Genomic DNA, 20394 nt, shown 5'->3' with positions numbered 1-20394 from the left:
CTCACATCCCCACCCTAATCAACCCACACAATCCATATGCCTACACAGAAACACAGAAGTGATATTTTTAGGGATGCCAATAAAGCAGTCTGTGCAGTTCTAGAATTGCACCCTTAGGGTCCCTTGCAATGTCACAGAGGAAAAATGAGGATCCAAGTCTGCATGATTCATGAGGTATACCATACCCCAGGTTCCCCAAAGCTGTTGCAGGGGAGAGATCATTAGGTGTGGCTCTCAAGTTTGTTTGATGCAGCCAAATTGGGAGATAAAATGTCTTGGGATGGCCCTGAGGGCAGCCAATAAAAACTGGGAGAGATAATCCCTTTGGGGAGAACCATGCCAGCTATGAGGGAGCGGGAGTGTGGTTTCTGGGGACCAAGGTCAGAGCCCTGGCTCTGATCTCGGTTCCCAGAAACCAAAAAAACCTGTGGCCCTCTACACAGTGTCTAGCGGACATAGGATTGCTCTGTCTTTCTCTGATGTTCCTCCCTCTGCAGGCAAAGACATTTATTCAGACTGGCTTTTGGCTTTTAAACTGGCTGGCTTACTTAAGCAGGTTTTAACTGGTGAGTGCCGTTTATTTTTTTTAATGGTATTAATGCATTTTTAATTGATCAGCTTCTATACTCTAATTAAGATTTTGTATTGTATTTTGCATCTGATTGGTGTTAGCTGCTTTAACCATTATTTGCAACAGAAAGGTGGATAAATAAACCCTAAATAAAGGGTTGGATCCAGATTAAGTCATACTTGGAGCAGACCTAATGAAATAAATGGGGCATCAGTTAGTCATCGAGTTCAGTGGGTCTACCTCTAAGCATGACTAAATGTGGAGCCAACTCACAATAAACTCTTCGTTAGGTCAGGTGTAACTCAGAGCTCTGTGAACCGCAGACGCTTGCAGGCACCCAGAAGTCTCCACTTCATCTATTGCGCGCGCCCCCCCGCTCCACAGCCCCCACTTCAACGGCTTAGAACGCCGCCCCGCCGCTCACGTGTCCCGCCGTTGCTCGGGCCAGCCCAGCTCGCGCTCGCCGCGCAACAGTCCCGCCACGCGCAGCCGCAGAACGCCGACGGCGAGTGCAATCCAAGCCACGGGCAGCAGGACCCAGAAGCGAATCGAACCGTCCAGCCGCAGCTCCGGCGCCGCCATGGGAGGAGGGAAGTTCGCTGCGGCGTGACCGACGGCCGGTTTAGAACAAGAGAAGAAGGCTTCTGGTGGTCGACCTTAGAAGGAAGGGGACCGGAAGTGACCTTTGGTGAATGGGGCTACTTCCGGCGCCAAGGGTCCGGCTTCCGAGCAACGAAAACTCCGTTGCGCGCGTGCGCACATGGACAAAAGTATAGAATTGAATGTGGGGGGAGAGAAAGGGGGAAGGGTTTCTTCAGTTTTCTCTCAGAAGTGATAATCACGGAGAGAACGCCTTTGAACTTTAAACCGGAAGTAGGCTTACCGAACCAATACCTCAGCTTCCCGTTTTTAAGATCTAGCACAGGGCGAGGAGGAAAGAAGCGCATCTGTAGGAGGCCTGCACCATAGAGATGGGGTAGAGCGCCCCACTTTAGCTGTGTGTGGCAGAGCGCGGATGGCGGCTTTCATTGGGGCAGAAGCAAAAGGACAGCCCCAGCAAGGAAACCTCGGAAGGTGTAGGGAGGAATGCTCTTTATTCTCGGCATATTCCTGTCTAGCGCCTTTCGGTGTTTCCCTCTTTTGTCGGCTCTCCATCGGGCGCCGGAAGTGAGGGTTGCAAATCAGTCTAACCTCCCCGCCTCTGTGCCGCAGGGACTCTCTGTAGGGTCGCTTTTCAGGCCATTGACCCCGGAAGTACCCGTGGGGGGGGGGGAACACAAGATGCAATCACCCCGACATTCGCTCCCTGCCTGTCACGGGGCGAAGAAACAAGAGTGTGTTTCTGTTGCCTTGTAAATAGGAACGCTTGCCAGGACCTCTGACCTTCCAGGGAGGTGCTGGGATTGCAATTTCTATAAGAACCCGGAGAGGGGAAAGCAATTTAGGAATCTTTTTTTTTTTCCTCCTTTACTGTTTATCAGTTGTTTTCATGAACTGAAGATTAGCGCGGTAAATGTTTAGATTACAGTGTCGTGATGAATGTGGTAAAGGGGGTGGTGAGGATGGGTGAGGGCTGGGGTGTATTTGTATGTATTTTAATCTGAATAGAAATTGTATAACTGGCAAATAAACTTCATTTGGTGAGGAGGGCTACCATTTCAAAATCTGCTTGTTTCTTCCTCAGTGCTAGAGAGGAATTTCTCCTGCTAACCTCTCCACTTTCTTTCTCCAGGCTCTGGTACTAACACCGTTGTGGAAATCTAATGGTGATGCTAGGCGAGCGGCAGGTGCAAGAGAAGGTGCTTCAGTATGAGGCTTTTATCAGTGACGTTTTGCAGAGGGATCTCCAGTGAGTGACTCTAAAAAGTGGCCCCTCTCCAGGCCTACCTTTTAACTATTCCACCTCATTCAAACTCCTAGTTTGTGATGTCTCCTAGATCTCTCTTGGTCCATTTTCTGTTGGTGCTTCCAAAGACCTATTGATGTTGCTTTTCAGGAAGGTGTTGGAGCAACGGGATGAAGTATATGAAAAGATTGCTCAGTACCTTCAGCTCAAGAATGTTATTGCACGATTACAGGTAACTCAAGACCTCTCTAAGGGGTTTACAGCATTTCACAGTAAAAGATTCTGGCCAACTTAGTGGCAATGTGATGTAGGAGTTTAGTCGTAACAGACAGCAGGAGAAAGGGGTTATTATAAGAATTGCTTTGTCCTAGAGAACAGAGAGGGATCTGTAAACTGCTGCCCTTTTCTCACAGGAGACAGGAGGCCAGGAGCTGACAACTCAAGTGGACCTGGGCTGCCATTTCTATGTCAATGCAGAAGTGTGAGTAATGCAAGGACAGTGTTTCTGTGTGTACCCATTTCCCTGCATAATGTGCACATGAATTGTCTCTGGGATAAAAAGTAACTTTTATGGCTTCCTCGAATCTAAAGCAGACATGATACTGGGTTTGGTAAAATCATAAAAGTTGGAAGTGGGCAAAGGGCCATTATGTCCAGGGATAGGTAGAATCATAGAATAGTAGGATTGGAAGGGGCCTACAAGACCATCAAGTCCAACCCCCTACTCAGTGCAGGACTCCAAGTCAGAGCATCCCTGACAGATGGCTGTCCAGGCTCATCTTGAATGCCTCCAGTGTGGGAGAGCCTACTACCTCCCTAGGTTTCATTGTTGTATTGCTCTAACAGTCAGGAAGTTTCTCCTGATGTTCAGCTTCTGAACCTGGCTTCCTGTAACTTGATCCCGTTATTCCGTGTCCTGCATTCTGGGATAATCGAGAAGAGATCCTGGCCTTCCTCTCTGTGACAACCTTTCAAGTACTTGAACAGCGCTATCCTATCTCCCCTCAGTCTTCTCTTCTCAAGGCTAAACATGCCCAGTTCTTTCAGTCTCTCTTCATAGGGCTTTGCTTCCAGTCCCCTGATCATCTTCGTTGCCCTCCTCTGACCCCTCTCCAGCTTGTCTGCATCCTTCTTAAAGTGCGGTGCCCAGAACTGGACACAGTACTCCAGATGAGGCCTAACCAGTGCTGAGTAGAGGGGAACTACTACTTCCCGGGATTTGAAAGCTATGCTTCTATTAATGCAGCCCCAAATAGTATTGGCCTTTTTTGCAGCCACATCACATTGTTGGCTCATATTCAGCTTGTGATCTACAATAATTCCAAGATCCTTCTCGTTTGTAGTGTTGTTGAGCCACGTATTCCGCATCTTGTAACTGTGCATGTGGTTTCTTTTTCCTAGGTGCAGAACTTGGCATTTGTCCCTATTAAATGTCATTCTGTTGTTTTCTGCCCAGCGCTCCAGTCTATCAAGATCACTTTGAATTTTGTTTCTGTCTTCCAAGGTATTAGCTATCCCGCCCAATTTTGTGTCATCTGCAAATCTGATCAGCATTCCCTGCACCTCCTCCTCCAAGTCATTAATAAAAATGTTGAAGAGCACTGGGCCCAGGACTGAGCCCTGTGGTACCCCGCTCGTTACTTCTCTCCAGTTTGAGAAGATCCCATTGATAAGCACTGTTTCAGTCCGATTCTGTAGCCAACTGTGGATCCAACTGATCGTTGTTTCCTCTAGCCCACTTTGAGCTAGTTTGCTCATCAGGATATCATGGGGCACTTTGTCGAAAGCTTTGCTGAAGTTGAGGTATATTATGTCCACAGCATTCCCACAGTCCACAAGGGAGGTGACTTGATCAAAAATTGAGATCATCGTCTGGCAGGATTTGTTCTTGACAAATCCATGTTGGCTTTGAGTAATTGCTGCGTTGTTTTCAAGTTGCTTACAGATGGTTTGCTTTATGATCTGCTCCAGAATTTTCCCAGGGATTGATGTCAGACCGACTGGTCTGTAGTTCCCAGGTTCCTCTTTTTTAGCCTTTTTGAAGATAGGGATGACATTAGCCCTCTTCCAGTCATCTGGCACTTCACCTGTCCTCCATGATTTCTCAAAGAGAATAGACAGTGGCTCTGAAAGGTCTGCCAGTTCCTTTATTACTCTAGGGTGCAGTTCATCTGGCCCTGGAGATGTGAACTCATTCAAAGTAATGAGGTGTTCCTTGACCATATGCCTGTCGATCTCAAGCTGCAATCCTGCCCCTTCAGCCTGTACTTCGCCTTTGCCAGGGCGGTCATAGACCCTCTTTTGGGAGAAGACTGAGCCAAAGTAGGAATTGAGCACTTTTGCCTTCTCTTTGTCATTGTTTTGCCATCCTTATTTAATAGTTGAACCACCATTTCTTTCCTCTGTCTTTTACCGTGCATGGATCTGAAGAAAGCCTTTTTGTTGCTTTTAGCATCCCTCGCTAACCTCAGCTCGTTCTCAGCTTTAGCCTTCTTGACGCCATCCCTGCAATTCTGTGCTACCTGCCTGTACTCTTCCTTTGTTGCTTGGCCTTTCTGCCACTTCCTATGTGTGTGCTTTTTTATTTTCAGGTCATCTCTAAGCTATTTGTGAAGCCACATTGGCTTCTTTTGTTGTCTCCCACCTTTTTTTCTTGTTGGAATTGTTTGGAATTGTGCCTTGAGAATTTCCTTTGTTAAAAACTCCCACCCATCTTGGACTCCTTTTCTCGTTAGAGTCGCTTGCCATGGGACCTTACTTACTGTTCTGAGTTTATTAAAATTGGCTTTCCTAAAATCCAGGGTACATGTTTGGCTACACTCGGCTTTTGCTTCCCTTAGAACCAAGAACTCAAGTATAACATGGTCGCTTTCCCCCAGAGTTCCTGTAACTATTACTTTATCCACTAAGTCATCTCTGTTGGTTAGGATCAAGTCAAGGATAGCCAATCCTCTAGTTCCTTCCTCTACTTTCTGTAGGAGGAAGTTATCCACCACACAAGTCAGGAATTTCCTGGAGGGGCCATGTTTTGCAGAATTTGTCTCCCAACAAGTATTGGGGAAATTGAAGTTCCCCATTACTACTACATCATGCTTCCTTGAAACATTGGCTATTTGCTTTTCAAAAGTTTCATCCTTGTCTTCTCCTTGATTGGGTGGCTGGTAGTAAACTCCAGCCACCATGTTCCTTCTATTCTTTGCTTCATTTATTTTAACCCAGATGCTCTCGATGGGGCTACCAAGCTCATCCTTCTGTATTTCTGTGCAGGGAAATGTATTTTTCACATATAGTGCGATGTCACCTCCCTTTCTGTTCCTCCTGTTCTTTTTGAACAAGTTATATCCTTCAATTGCTGTATTCCAGTCATGGGAGTCATCCCACCAAGTCTCAGTTATAGCTATCAAGTCATAATTTCCCTCCTGTATTAAGAGTTCAAGTTCGTTCTGTTTGTTTCAGATACTCTGGGCATTAGTATATAGACATCGAAGACTATGTGCTTCATGGTCTGGCTTTCTTCCTACATGTTTGTGAAGACTATGATAGGGTGCTATTAGAGCTGTTCTCTCTGTTGTGGTGCTTGAGCCTTCGTTGTTACCCCCCACTTTACATCTCCCTTCCCCGTAGCATTCAGTTTAAAGCCCTCCTGATGAAGTTCTTCATGCTGTGGCCAAACACATTCTTCCCAGCCTTTGTGAGGTGCAACCCGTCCCTTGCCAATAGTCCATCTTCCAGGAAGTATAGCCTGTGGTCCCAGAATCTAAATCTCTTGCGTCAGCACCACCTTCGTAACCAGTCATTCACCTGGAGTATTTTTCCCTTTCTGTCCCTCTTCTGACTACTGGAAGGATGGATGAGAAAACTATCTGGGCCCCAAAGTTCTTGAGTTTCCTTCCCAAAGGTTCAAAGTCTGATGTGATTTCTTCGTAGCTCCGCTTGGCAGTATCATTTGTTCCCACATGGATGAGAAGAAGGGATACCTGTCAGTGGGCTTTATGAGTGCAGGCAACCCTTCAGTCACATCTCTAATCCGTCCTCCCGGGAGACAGAATACCTGGTGAGTCCACGGGTCTTCACGACATATTTGGGTTTCGATCCCACACAGCAAGGAGTCTCCCACTACTACTACTCTTCTCTTCTTGTTGTTGTAGGCCTTGATTTCATCACCTCTGCTTGACTGACCTTCAGCCTCTTGCTCGCTGTCATGCAGGTTCCCCTGTAATTCTTCCTCTGCAGGCTGTCCTCCAGTCTCATCCTCAAGTACCTAGAAATGGTTCTCTAGTTCCACTGCCTCCACTGGTGCAGAGTGGCTTCTAGTTCTTCTGCTCCTAACTGTCACCCTTTTCCAAGGAGTATCCTCTACTTCATTTTTCCTCACCTCAGCAGTTTCCTCTTCTGCCTCAGCTTGCTGTTGCTCTCCAACTCCTGTACTTCGCTTTGCTGCTGTAGTTCCACTATTCTGTCTAAGAACTGTTTGTGTTCTCTTATTCCCTGGAGCGTCAACACTTGCTGTTCCAGTCCTCTTACTTTTTCTTCCAGCAGCGTGATCAACTTGCACTTGTTGCACGTGTAGGCCATGTTGTTCTCAGGCAAGAAAACAAACATGGCACACACCTTGCAGGTCACCACCACTGGAGAGTCTTGTTCTTCCATAGCCTCTTTTCCTTTTTGTGTCTAGCTTTCCGATTGTTCTAGAGTAGCCTGTGCCTGGTCCTTACTCACTGGAGGTTGAAAACAGAGCCCCACTGTTTGCCTTTGTCTCTTCTGCCACTGCAAATCCCCTGGCCAGCTCCTGTTTGCTCCCCCTGTTTGCTCACTCTCTGGAAGCTTGCTTACCTCTGTAGTCCCTGGGCCAGCTGGAGTAGCTTCCTCTGCTCTGCTGAGCTGGGAGGCGGGAAAGTAGATCTCCAGATGTTTTGGACTTCAACTCCCAGCATTCCTGACCATTGTTTATGCTGGCAGGGACTTCTGAGAGTAGAAGTCTGAAACATCTGGAAATCTAACTTCTGCCTACCTCTGATTTAGTCCAGCCCTCTCTAACAAGGGAAGTGTCCTCTACATGTCACCACACCCCCTAGAAAATAATGTGCCAGAGTTGGTTATGTTAGGGTGTCAGTCAAGCAAAGAACTTCAGGTGATCCACTGCATCATTTAACGTTCCTCCTGACTGAGAGAACGGCAGGCATTCAGTGCGTGCAGCCTGCAGTTGACAGAGACCTTCTTTGAGGAGAAAAGCCCACAACTCTGTGTGTGAATTCTGTAAGGAGTATTGTGAAAGCAAGTCCCATGTTGAAATCTCACCTCTGCCATAAATGAACTAGGTGATTTTTGGTAAGCTGCCATCTCTCTGCCTCAGCTCCCTCCCCCGCCCCACTGCAATATGGGGATAATAATACTGATATAACTTACAGGATGATTGTAAGGTTTACTGAGATAAAACATGTGAAATATTTCAAACGCTCCATTATATAAATGCTGCTGTTACTATTATTCACAAGAACTTTGTATGTGAATGTGAGTAGCAGCTTGGGGAGAACTACAGCTAACAGTGAGAACTGAAAGAGTTTATTGAATCTGGCAGTGGAGAAGAACATCAGAAGATCCATAATGGATCAAACCAGAAGCCTATCTAGTCCAGCATCCTGTTTCCCATAGTGACCAACCAGATGCCCAGGAGCTAGAAGGCCATAGGATTTTTCATTTTCTGAGAACCGACCTCAGAGCCAACGTTCCGGGGTTGGTTCCCAGAAAACCACCTCCCTGCCCCCTCCTCCACCGCCTTGTAGGCGGCACTGTTCATCCCCAGCTACATGCTCGTAAGAGCAGTGCAGAGCAGGGGGAAAGGGGACGTTCTTGGGGGCGGGGTGGGGAGGGAACGGCGAAAGCACTGGTATGACACTTTGTATGTGCTGTCTGGCCTCCAAGCCCTACTCCAAGGCACCCTGGCTAGACAGCCGAAATCGTCCGTGTAGCCACAACTGCAGGGCAGCCGGAGCATGGAGGAGAAGATCCCCTCTGTACTCCGGCCACCCTGCATTGGATAGTCAGTCACCTCCAAGTTCGGAGGTGGCCGACTATCCCCATAGGATTGTGCCCTAAGTTAGTGGCCATCAACACTTCTTGTGGTAGCGAATTCTATAGTTTTAACTATCTTTTCTGTGAAGAAGTACTTCCTTTTATCTGTCCTGAATCTGCTACCACTCAGCTTCATTGGTGACCCCAGGCTCTACTGTTATGAGAGAGGAAGAAAATCTTCTCTGTATCATTTTATCCACACCATGCATCATTTTATACACCTCATTCATGTCCTGCATTACTCACTTTTAAAGAAAAACTAAAAAGCCCCTTAGAAAGGTCAGGTAAATCTTAGTTGAAAGAATCAGAACGTTACATTTCCAGAGGAGTAGCTGTGTTAGTCTGTTGCAGCAAAAACAACAGTCTTGTGGCACCTTAAAGGCTCAGCATAAGGATGAAGTGGCAGAGTAGGAGCTGAAGCTCAGCCTCCTTGTGGAAGGCCAAATACCTGTCCACTCACCTGGTGCGATTACTTTGCCTTTGGGAAAGTTGTTGCTACTTTCTTCCATGAAAGAGCAGTAAACCTATTCTGTACTTATAGAACACCATCAACGTACATGACTGCTGCATAACGGGAAAGCAAAGACAAAATCAAAACACCCAGTTCCTTTTTCAAGGAGCTTACAGTCTAAAGCCATGAGAGAGCAGCAAGCAATCAGTTTATCAGAAGCACCTTTTGGCCTGATGATACCTGCCGAGGAGGTGGCCTACTGCTTCTCTGTATGAGTCACTCCTTCAGCGTTGCCTCCTTCCAGGTGGGAAACATGCCCAGAATGATAACTGAGGAAGAGTCTCCTCTGAGGGCAGTTTTTACTGCTATGCACTTCAGAAGCATAACTTTTGGGCTGACAAATACAGCATGCCTCCATTTCTGAATCCAGAAAAAAATGTGTGCCTCTGTTAGAAGTCACTGAACTAAAATTTGATAGTGGGAAGACAACAGAGGGAGAGGGAACCTTGAAGAGTAAGCGTACTGACAGCGAAATGGAAACTTTCTTCCTCTACCCCCTGCCCCCCGTCCTCTCCCTTTTGGTGAAGAGTGTGAGTATTTTGTTTCACAATTTGAGGAGACTTGCTATGATCTGTTTTGAGAACACTTCCCCCAAACTCCAGCTATTTATTTATATATGAGATGAAATGTATAAACAAGACTTTTGGAAATCTAGGGGTTGTGGATAGGAAGATTATAGGTTGTATGTTGATGTGTTATCCCCATTCAAAGCCTTTCTGGGTTTAAAAAAAAAAAAAAACGGGGGGGGGAACAAGAATATGTAATGAAAGATAACTTACAAAACAAGAGCCAAATTTAGGTTGTTTTTCCTGTAGCATTTGACCCATGCAAGGATGGGTGTTTGAATGTGAAGTGACACTTCTTTCCCTCCACTTCCTGCTGGCAGAGGGCCAAGAATGGTGTGAATACGCATTGGCTAGCAGTAAAATGAGCAAAAATATACTGTTCACCAGAGAAGTGATGATGGTGAGGGGCACCTTCCAGAGCTTTATTATTTATTTATTAACAATATTTATATACCACTTCTCATCTGAAACCAATCCCAAAGCGGTTTACAAAGGAATAAAAACAAACAAAACACGCACACACAGTAGTATCATGAGGCTGGTACAAAGATTGCTCATGCCTGGGGGAAAGCCAAAGCAAACAGATAAATCCTCAATCAGTGCCTAAAACATACCAGCATTGAGGCCTGATGTACCTCAGAGGGGAGATCGTTCGACAGGGCAGGTGCCACTGTAGAGAGAGCCTATCTCCATGTCACTGCCAAACAGAAATCTGCAGGCTGCAGTATGGATAACCAGGCCTCCCGTGAAGATCGTAACATGGCCCTGAGTTGTATGGGCTTTGTATTCTAATACCTGAAACCTAGCTTGGTAGCAGACTGGCAGCCAGTGTGGATCCTTTAGCACAGTGTGAATGGCCTCTCCTGATTCAGATGTAATGGAGAAATAGAGTTGCGTGTGATCAGCCTATTGATTGCACCTCACCCCAAATCCCCTAATGACTGCACCCAGTGGCTCATATGGATATTAAATAACATTGGAGACAAGATCGTACCTTTAAGCACTCTACAGCAAGACTGCCAAGGCGCCAACATACAGTCTCCCAGCTGAATTCTGTGCCCTGCAGATTGGAGTAGAACTACTGCAGAATGGTGCCCAACTTCGAGCACAGCTTTGGAGTTGCTTGTTGTACAAGAAAGAAGATGTGTGTGTGTTTACAAGAGAACAGCCAACTAATGAGAATACTACTTAGCATTTATGTACTGCATTTCAAGTGTTCAAAGCACTTCCTGTACAGTATCTCAATAACCCTACCTACACTTACCCTATAAGGTAAATCTAGTAGTATTCCAGTATTGCGGAGGTGGGGTTGAGGCTAACAGATTGTGCTATAGTCAGCTAATGAGTTTGGGGTCAAGGTGAGATTTTTTAAACCAGGGACTTTCCAATTCATACTCTTGTACATTTCAGCACAGCAGCTCTTGTCAACTCCTATATCTATGGAACCACTTCAGAAACGTTTGGTACTGAGCTGAACATTTTTAGTTGCCTACTTCTAATAAGATTCTGTTCCATGCCTGGAAACGTACTTGTGAATGTTAATTTACCCACTGTTGTCTATCTGCTGTTAGCTGCAGCATCCTTCTCATCTCCAAACCTATCTTTTCTGAAATGTACCAAGGTTTTTTCCAAGTACCAGCAGTATATGCCAGTCCTGTCTGAACTTTTTGTTCTTTATTAGCCACTTGTTAAGTTGGGTAGTCTGACTTTCTCATTCCCAGCCTGCTGGCTGCTTCCTCCTCCTCCACCTTGCCTGCTTGCAATGGCAATGGGTTGGGAGGAGAACTGCAGGGAAGGGTTCTTACTCTACTTTTCTGTGCCTCGGTTCTTCAACTAAGTAGTGGTAGTAGCTCAGGGCTAGTACCCAGGGGTTGTGTCTCATTATGACAGGGGTGGGGAACTGCTGTTAGTCTGAGTGCTAAATTCAGTTTCAGAGAAGTTCTCAGGGGCTGCGTTCTAGTGGTGGTTCTGGTTGTACAAGGGCGTATGTGCATGCACATGCTTCATCCTTTTTCTACCTGCCGTTTTCCCCGCTCCAAATGGCATCCCAACCCCTCATTGTTTTTTCCCCTACCCACCCACTGTTTTTGTGCTCCCAGCTGCTTCTTGCTCCTCCACTCCCCCAGGTAGTTTCTGAGACATAAAAGGTGCCATTGGGTTACCAATAGATGAATTTCCTTTTAGTAATTATTTTGGTCCTGTTTCTATCTTAGTTCATGGATCATTTAATCCCAAGGCACCTATATCTCAAGCCTCTCTGATTTTCTTCAATATCCCCATGGAAAGAGTTCCAGTTTCCCTAGAAAGCTCATTCCATTTCTGAGCTACACTTGCAATAAGGAAACTCCTTCTAATGTAGACATTCCAAATGAAATTCCAAATGTAGACAAGAATGTCTTCATTCTTCCTATGTAGAACCTTGGTTGACTTCCCTATAGTTTAAAGCCACTGCTGCATGTCCTGTCATCAACAGATAGAATGCATAGGGTAAGATCACATGGTGTCCCAGCACTAGCACAATTGATGTTGTGCTAGCGTAAATCAACATTCATGCAATGTTGATAGCGCTTTGACCATCCACCGGTGTTGGTGTACACTAGCACAATAACAACTGTGCAAATGCTGGGACTGTGGATCCTACCCACAGTTGCTGCCTCTCTTCTCTTTGGCCATCTCAAATGCATGCTGACTTTACCCTCTTTTCCTTGCTCTGCTGCAGGCCAGACATGTCCACCATATTTGTAGCGCTGGGTTATGGGTTCTTTGTGGAGTTGACGCTTCCTGAGGCACTAGTCTTCATTGAGAAGAAGAACAAGCTCCTTACAGAGTGAGTAGGAGGAATTCAGCCTTCCCTGTCCCCCAAACTACTTAAGGAAGTTTTACCTCACTTGGCTCCCATTTAGCAGGCCTCATGAACGACGTTTGCTCCAGCAACCAGTAATCTCTGACTGTCATCAACAGACCATGCTGCTGGAATGTACATGGCAGGTGCCTCCAGAGCAATGAGATTAGGATAATGTTGATTGGCTGCTGGCCAAATAAACTCTCATCTCTAATCTTTTAGGGCGTCTCTACACTGCCAGATTAAATTGGTTTAATAGTCACTCTCTCCACAGAGATCTCTTGGACTTGTAGTCCTGTGAACGTGGCTAAGGATCTATGAATCTTAAGCTCTCGCCAAATTGCAGTGATCAAGATTCTTTGGGAAGCCTTGTCAGTTAAACCAGTATGAATGATACAAGTTTGTTTGTGGATAGACCTTCATGCTAGCCTTCTATCATTGGGCATTGCCTCAATGCAACACATTGACATCAGTAGTATTTTTGTGAGGACCCTGAAAGGCCCAAGAAACAGATGGGGTGTGCAGGCGAACATGCAGAGATAAGGTTTGTCAGGTGGGAACAAGCCCACTGTCCCCTTCCTTTGTGCTGCGTAATCCAGTGCATGTTTATTTAGAAGTCCCACAGTATTCAGTGGGGTTTGCGTTCTCATAAGTGTGCATAGGATTGCAGCCTAATTCAAGCACGAAACTGTATCTGCAAACACTGCCAAAGGGTCAGTCCCTCTCACAATGCCTTGTGGTCCTCATCTGTGATTGGGTTTATAGGTCCAGTCTGTCTTTCTTCCCGACCTTCTATGGCAGGGGTGCAGAAACTCTTTTGGCCTAAATGCTGAATTCCATTTTGGAGAAGACCTTGGGGGCTGCATTCCAGTGGTGGATGGGGATGAAGGCAAAAGGGGCAGGGCCCCCCGCCCCCCCAATACCAGCATATTTTAGCTTAAATCCCTTCTAGTTACTAAGGAGAGACATTTCAACCTTTTAGAATGGGGAAAAACTGCACAAAAGCTGGAAAACCACCAAACCCTCTGTGGTTGGGGAAAAGGGTGTGGGGCCATCTGGGGACTCCTGAAGGCTGGATTTGGCCTCTGGGCCTGACATTCTGCACCTCTGTTCTGTGAATTTCTTCCATCTCTTAACAGGCTCAGCGAAGCCCTGACCAAAGACTCTGCCAAGATCAAAGCCAATATCCGGATAGTTTTAGAGGTAATAAGGCTGGGTTAGCAATGTGTTTGCTGTTTGGGGTGGGGTTGTGTAGAGATGGAGAAATGTGGCACATTAGGTGGTGTTGATTGCTCCGAGCAGCCAGAGCGAGGAACCATGTTGGACAGGAACCACGTTTCAGTGAAGGAGAGCAGCTGTGCAGAGTTGGAATGAGATTTAGCAGGGCTTTTCACTAGGGTGCTGCTCTATGGTATAGGGAGGGTGTTTGCTTCTGGCACTGGCTGGAATAGAGGCTGTGCCAGAAAGAGAAATCTAGGAAATCAGTAGAGAAAGCTAGTTCAGACTGTATTTCTCCCACCCCACTCCTGCCCACAGGGCTTGCGGGAACTCCAGGGTCTCCAGGATCTTCCTGAGGAGACCACAAGGGACATCATCCTTTAGGCGCCTGCCTTACCCTATCCAGAGGGGATGTTTTCAATTTCCGCTGTGCTGGAAGAAGAGTTGATTTCTTGGGCATTTGGTGGCAGCATGAACTGCACTTGTTGCTGGGCTTACACTTCTGAATGGGGTGGGGTAAACGTGAGATGGTGATAGGTTGTAGGGCGGGAAGGAAAGCAATTTATCATGGGGTGGATGGTCTGGTTGAATTCTCCGCCCCATATACCCTTTGTTTCCCCAGGCACTGTTTCTTAGTGCAACTTCATCTCAATTGTAAAAAGAATAAAAGTTGGTGCATTCCAGTCTGTCTGTTGTCTTTTTGTCTCACTTCTCCACCCACCTTCCCTTTTTGGTAGTAATCCCTGTCACTTGTGTCTTGGATGCAGCAAGAACATTGGGCTCTGCTTTTACCATGCTGAGTATTAGACTAGCTCAGGTAGCAGAGGGGCTACTACATCTAGGGAGTATCCTTGCCTCTTCCATTTTATCCCCTTACTCCTAGTCTGATACCCTTGCTCTACCCGCCAAGATTTGAATGCTGGGGTAGCATAGTGGTTTTAAGCACAAGTGATAAGTGAAGGTCGCGTTGTTCAAATTTCAGATTAGCTGTGTACTGACTAAGTAGCCTTAGACAAGCTGTTCTATCAGGGTTGGCCCTCATCCCCCAATCTGTAATATGGGCATAATACTTTACAGGGTTGTTGTAAGGGTTACTGAGACACTGTATGTGTAGGCCAAGTCCTTTGCATTCATCTGGCACACTTCTTAAGCTTTACCAGAGCTGAAAACTCCCAGGGTTTCGTGTGTGTGTGCATGTGTGCATGTTTTTTTTGGTGTTCTTTCTGGCAGTGGTGTGTTAACATCATTGCTGTTACTGTATTTGCTCTGACAGCTTCAGCTATAGGGCAACTCATAAATTGACTTAAAGAAATAAACAAACGTAGGATAGGGATCTGGCCACTAAAGAGCAAGACTGACTCCCAACGTGGGGGATACCCTCCCCCCGCAACATATGCACACAATTGTGTCCCTCAGTCACATTCTGCCAAGATGAGATGCAGACAAAGGGCTCTTTGTGCCCCTTTTCTACAGTGTGAATGTTCCTCCCCTCTGCTTCCAGGCACAAGCCAAAACTGAAGGAAATGGGTTTGAGCAACTGAGGTGCCTAAACCAAAGCCTCTGTTGGGGATAAGGGGGCAAAGAACTGCCTTGGCCATGTCTTGACTAGTGTGGGAATGACTTGGTGAGCAGATCCACTGTTGCTGGCCTTTCAGCTGCTTGCTCAGTTGAAAATATGGTCCCCAGTCAGGGGTGGAAATTGTTAGGCACCTGCCAAGTCTATGCCCCAGGAGGGGGCTCACTGCCAGTCACTGGAACCTCCCTGTCCTTTTGCTTTCTCCCTTGTGGTTGATGCCTCTCTGAGCCAACAAGTAACAAGAGGAGGTGGTGTGCATTGGGCCCAGAGGGCCAGTGAAGCAAATGGACAGTGGCAAGGAGGAGGTGGGAACACTCAGGGAGGGGGCCCACTCTCAAAATAATACCCAACCCCTCCACAAACCCGGAATGAGTTTCGCCCCTATTAAAAATTAGATGCCAGCCAAAGACTACTTCATGTGTACTAACTGTGCTGTTGTTCTGCCTGCAGTTTTTGCAAAATGATGTTTCCGAATATAATGCATTTTGCCATATGCAGGAGCCTTCTTATTGGGTCTATACATTCTTCCGTAGCAATGCCAGATCACATCATATCTGACTCAAATTTCCAGTGGATTTATTTCTGTCAGTCTTTTCCTGATGTTGGTTTATCTCATTGTTATGCTACATTTTGGCAATAGTCTTCATGTGTGGGAAAGATTGCTTTAGAAGTGACTTTTTCCTCAGAAGTCAGCTCGAATTAATAGAAGACATGTGGACCTTCTTCCTCAGTAATGGAGGATCCCCCCAACCCCGTGGCTCTGGCTTATAATTGGATCCATAAGTGTCATAAACAATTCTATCCCTTGCTTGAGTTTTTTCCCATCCTCAGCAACATTATATCCAGTCAATGAGCAAGGAGGTTTTATACATTACAATAAAAATACAAATTTCATTACAATCTATTGCTGAATTTTATACTCCGATTGATGAGTTGTAAGGTGGTATAATGTTATTTTGAATGTTTAGTAAATGGTATAAAAGATTGATCTAGATCAGATTTCCCTATGCTGGTGTCCTCCAGATGTGTTGGACTACAAGTTCCAGCATTTCCCAGGCAGCATTGTAATCTAGCACATCTGGAGGGCACCAAGTTAGGGAAGGCTGATCTAGATTTTAGAATCTAGAGAGGATGGGTTTTGCAAATGTTAAGTCCACTGAGTCAGCAGTGCACTGGATGATCCCAAACTACCTGGTGGCTGCTGTTCACTGCTAGTCCAACGGGCAATCAGAGGCCAAGCGCACAGCACAGCAAAATGTACCTTGGTACCTCTTTCATTGGATAACTTTTTTTAGCTGTGCCCCTTTCTGAGATACTACTGTTGTTGCTGGGTCAAGTAACCAGGTAGCTGTAGCCTTAGGGAAAGAAAAAAAAAAAGGTACTAAATTTTAAGCTTCACAGAGAGAGAACATTTTAGTGTGTACTCATTTTATGCTAGACTTTTAACTGGCTGCCAAATTTGACTTTGTCAGATTTTAATTGTACTTTTATGGTTTTATTTTGTAACCCTCTCTGGGAGCTGTGCCCAAAAAACGCTTTACATAATTAAAAAGGAATAGATAAAGGCAAACTACCCTTTATTAAAAATGTTATATATGTTCTGGACAGATCTCAAGATATATTTCAGCTGTGCATTCCTTGTCTCCACCCCTGCAGACTATGTGGGTATCTAGTAACATTGTTTAATGATTAAATACAATGTTGGCCGGGGGGGGGGGGGGAATCACTAATACCAAATAGTTAGCCCTTCATCCTACAGAAAAGTTCCTTTTCCAGGGAAGGAAGACAACACAACTTAATGAATTATATTTCTTCAAAAGAACTTGCCCTTTATAAAGAATCCTCCACCAGAGGAAGATGGTTTTCTACCACCTGAAGAGGGGTTTGCATTTTGAGAGTTCCATTCCTTCCAGCCACTAGGTTATACTACACAATTTGGCTTCTTAAATCAGGAATGTTAAATATGTTTTTGGACTGTCGTTTTTTTTTGGTACAATTTTATATGGTTTGTTATATAATTAAATTCTTACAACTACTTTTTACATTTTGTATTACAGTTTTATCTATTTTTATTAAAGTTTATTTAATGGTACTTCCATCCTAATCTTGCACTTCATAAGTTCTCTTAAACTCATTTCGCTTTGTGTGTTGATTCTGGTTTAAGATAATACCTTTATTAACATATGAATTAAGAACAGATTAAAGTGCACTCTCCACTTACTCTGTTTATTTCCTGCCTTTCAACTAAAATAAGATCCAGTGGAAAACTGACTTAGATATGACTTTCACAGATACCCAATGGAATCGGATTTGGTCATATCCCTTGATGAGAACCATCTCTATGTAACTTGGGGAAGCTTTCCTGAAAGTAATACACCAATGGCATTTCCCCTGTTACATTGTCCTGAATCAAGGTTCATCTGTCCCCTGTGTGCTGAGGTGTGAGTTCAGGCGCATGGTGCTCCATATGTGGCACTTGTGTCCTGCGGCAGCAGAATATTGGAAATTTGCACTCCAGACTTCGACCTAAATAACAAACCAATCCATCAGACATTGTGGGGTTCTAATTTTATTGTCAGTCTTTAAAAACGAGAATGAATACTTGCTCCATAAAGACAATAAGAATTATGCTTGCAGCTGCACAGTTTGAATTTGCAGCTCACTGGAAAACCATTGATGGTCTCTCCAAACATCGGTGGGGGGCACAGCAGGGGTCCCACAGACTTTTGGGGTTGGTGGACACATTTGGAATTTTACGAGAGTGCTGTGGGTGTTTTCACATAATGGCTGCCATGGGGGCTTACCCATTTATAAAATGGCTGCCATGATAGGCATGTGCAGTCACAAAACACGTATTCCAGAAGTCAAAATGCTGAGACTAAAAGAAAAGTAACCTGCCCAAGAAGCCAAGTACAAAGCAGAGTGGTATCTGAGCTCCAAAGCAGAAAATTACTCTTTTGAATCTAAATAAAGGTGGTACTGGAGAGCAGCACCTTCTTTTGCAGCATTCCACCCTCCCAGTTCAAAACAAAATCACTTTTAACATCTTAAGAAAAAAAGGGGCAGGGGGCCTGGCAGTCACCAAGAGATGTATCCATGGGCTCATTGGTGCCCATGGGTACCATGTTAGAGACCCAGGTATGGACAATTGTGCTTTCAGAAAAATTGACACACAAACTCTCTTATGGACAGCACAGACATGGTGCTTTTGCAACTACCTGATCTCCTTTTATTATGTACACTAATGGAGATTCCATGACGTGGTTCACCAGCAGCACAACTCAAATTTGGGAGGGACACCTAAAATAATGGGACAAAGGTCTGCCTGGTGTCTATTGGCTAACTTTTATAAGATCTGCCTGAACTAGTTTTGAGTTTAACCCTATGCGTGCATCTTGTGTAGTATTCTCTGAACACAGTGGGTTGGACTTTGTCATGCATACAGTAGACCCATTGAAGTAAATGGGATAAGTTAGTCAGTGGGTCTATTCTAAGTATGACGAAGTCCGGATCCAACCCAGATATTTCTGGGTATTAGATATACAACTTCTGTGTACAAGAATTTTGTTCATTTGAAACTGAAACCATAACACTTTTTAAAAAGACACTGGGAACCAAAAAGACATACAAGAAATAAACAGCATCCACCAGTTAACAATGTAGTTCAGTAATGTCAGCTCAGTAACCAAGAATAAAAGTATCTTCATCTATCAGCGGAAGGATAATCAAGGAGCTAGCCTTGCCTCCCTTGCAGGGAAGTTCTAGAGCCTGGGAGCAGCCACTGAGGCGGCCTTTTGTCATGTGCCCACTAAATGTGCCTCTGATAGTGGCGGGTTAGAGAGAAAGGCCTCTTCCAAGGATCAAAACCCCAGCAGGCTCATAAGGGAGGATGTGGTATTTCCAAGAGCCTGGTCTCAAGCCATACAGCTCTTTAGATATCATAACCAGCACTTTGATTTGTACCTGGAAACAGATACAAGGGAGTCACTGTAGCCAGTGAAGCTGCTATAACAAGGGAGTCACATGCTCCCTGTAACCAACCAGCCCCAGTTCTGGACCAGCTGGTTTCTGAATACCTTTCAAAGGCACCCCCATCTACAGTAGTCCAGACTAGAGCATTTCCAACTATCCATACTTGATATATTTCAGATTTGGGACTTGACAAATTAACAGCGCACTCCTATGTATGTCGGGCTAAGCCCTGGTTCAAAGCACTTCACAAATACCAGCTCAGATCTCCTCATAACAACCCTGTAAGGTAGGCTGTCGTTATCCCCGCATTGCAGATGCGAGCTGGGCCCTGATACGACCAGCTGAGGGCAGGTTTAAACCTACAGTCCTGCTGTCGTCCTTGGCGGCCCTCTCGGTGCAAGAAGTCTTCTTTCCTACCCGCAAAGGGGGCGCCCCCTACAGGGCAAAAGCCCTCCCGCTCCATCTCCCCCCCGGTTTCCATGGCAACCAAGGGCCGGGGAGGCCTTGGGCGGCACGGAGCCCCTTGACGATCCCATCCCCCTGGGGCCGGAGAGAGGTTACCATGGCAGCAACCTTCCTCCCCCCCTCCACCCGCCTTCTCTTTCATCGCCTCCGCTTCTCCCTCCCTCCGTTGTCGTGGCTTTGTGTTGCCGCGGCAACCGTGGGGGCGCACAAGGATGACAAGGGGGCCGGGGGGGGTCGTGGGCTGGTGACAAGCACCGCCTGTGTCCGCCCTCCTCCCAACGTGGGGGCAGGATGGTGCCAAGGGGCGGCCGCCACGTGGTTGGCGTGAAAGCTGGTTTGTTTGGCGGGTGTGTGTGATTAAATCCCCGCCCCCATCCCAGCATAGAGGTCAGGGCCCAGGAGCCCTGGCTCAGCCCGCGTCCGCCCAAGCAGGAACGATCCGACCCGGGCGTCCTGGCTCCGATTTAACCCGCACTGTACCGTCGCCTCAGACCGAGGAGAGGGCCCAGGCGTCCTGGCTGTCCGTGTCCCTCCCTGTCCCTTTCCTCGCACAGAGCAGGGATCGTCGGGGCCAGAAATCCAAATCGCCCCACTCCCCACTGGAACCGTCTTCTGTGTGAACAGGACGCGGGCCCAGGAGTCGTGACTCCTTCTCTAACTCCTGCTCCTCCTTGTATCACCCCGCCCTCCCCCCCCCCCAGCAACTAGTATGGATCGAACCCAGGCGTCCTGGCTCCTCCTAACTCTCCACCGCA

The 20394-nt window shown here is 46.2% G+C and overlaps 3 protein-coding genes across 32 annotated transcripts in view; 1 reads left to right on the top strand and 2 right to left on the bottom strand.

The window, feature by feature from the left end:
• Positions 1-1235, bottom strand: part of LOC146353378 (ER membrane protein complex subunit 3-like) — a 41337-nt gene extending 40102 nt beyond the window's left edge. For all 24 annotated transcript variants that reach the window (XR_014788051.1, XR_014788052.1, XR_014788054.1 and 21 more), the window contains exon 1: positions 996-1235. Coding sequence is in view for 16 of the 24 variants with exons in the window: in XM_084836349.1 (XP_084692475.1) it covers positions 996-1153 (158 nt within the window). In the remaining 8 variants the exon portion in view is untranslated. The remainder of the gene's footprint in view (positions 1-995) is intronic.
• The window catches only part of LOC146353374 (synaptonemal complex central element protein 1-like), a 615017-nt gene that overhangs the window by 537097 nt on the left and 57526 nt on the right, over positions 1-20394 (bottom strand). The gene's annotated exons all lie outside the window — the stretch shown is intronic.
• On the top strand, positions 1065-17241 carry UXT (ubiquitously expressed prefoldin like chaperone). 7 transcript variants are annotated; one of them, XM_084836368.1, is made up of 8 exons: positions 1315-1444; positions 2053-2080; positions 2304-2420; positions 2568-2649; positions 2831-2898; positions 12286-12393; positions 13548-13611; positions 13945-17241. In XM_084836368.1, the coding sequence occupies exons 3-8, from the start codon at positions 2335-2337 to the stop codon at positions 14008-14010; spliced, it is 474 nt and encodes a 157-aa protein (XP_084692494.1). In that variant the 5' UTR covers positions 1315-1444; positions 2053-2080; positions 2304-2334; the 3' UTR covers positions 14011-17241. The 7 variants fall into 7 exon arrangements, with proteins under 7 accessions (XP_084692493.1, XP_084692491.1, XP_084692494.1 ...); XM_084836367.1 differs by lacking the exons at positions 1315-1444; positions 2053-2080 and adding an exon at positions 1065-1259; XM_084836365.1 differs by lacking the exon at positions 2053-2080 and having other exon boundaries at positions 1065-1341.

This window comes from Heloderma suspectum, chromosome 2 (genome assembly GCF_057233095.1).
Source record: "Heloderma suspectum isolate Gila_16-S chromosome 2, 16-S_ref, whole genome shotgun sequence".
NCBI lineage: Eukaryota > Metazoa > Chordata > Lepidosauria > Squamata > Helodermatidae > Heloderma > Heloderma suspectum.
This window is presented reverse-complemented; position numbering and strand designations above follow the sequence as displayed.

Coding starts and splice junctions, on each gene's coding strand:
- UXT (XM_084836367.1), top strand. CDS start 2,335: ATGGTGATGCTAGGCGAGCGGCAGGTGCAAGAGAAGGTGCTTCAGTAT. Junction 2,421..2,567: donor GTTTTGCAGAGGGATCTCCA/GTGAGTGACTCT, acceptor GTTGCTTTTCAG/GAAGGTGTTGGAGCAACGGG. Junction 2,899..12,285: donor TTCTATGTCAATGCAGAAGT/GTGAGTAATGCA, acceptor GCTCTGCTGCAG/GCCAGACATGTCCACCATAT.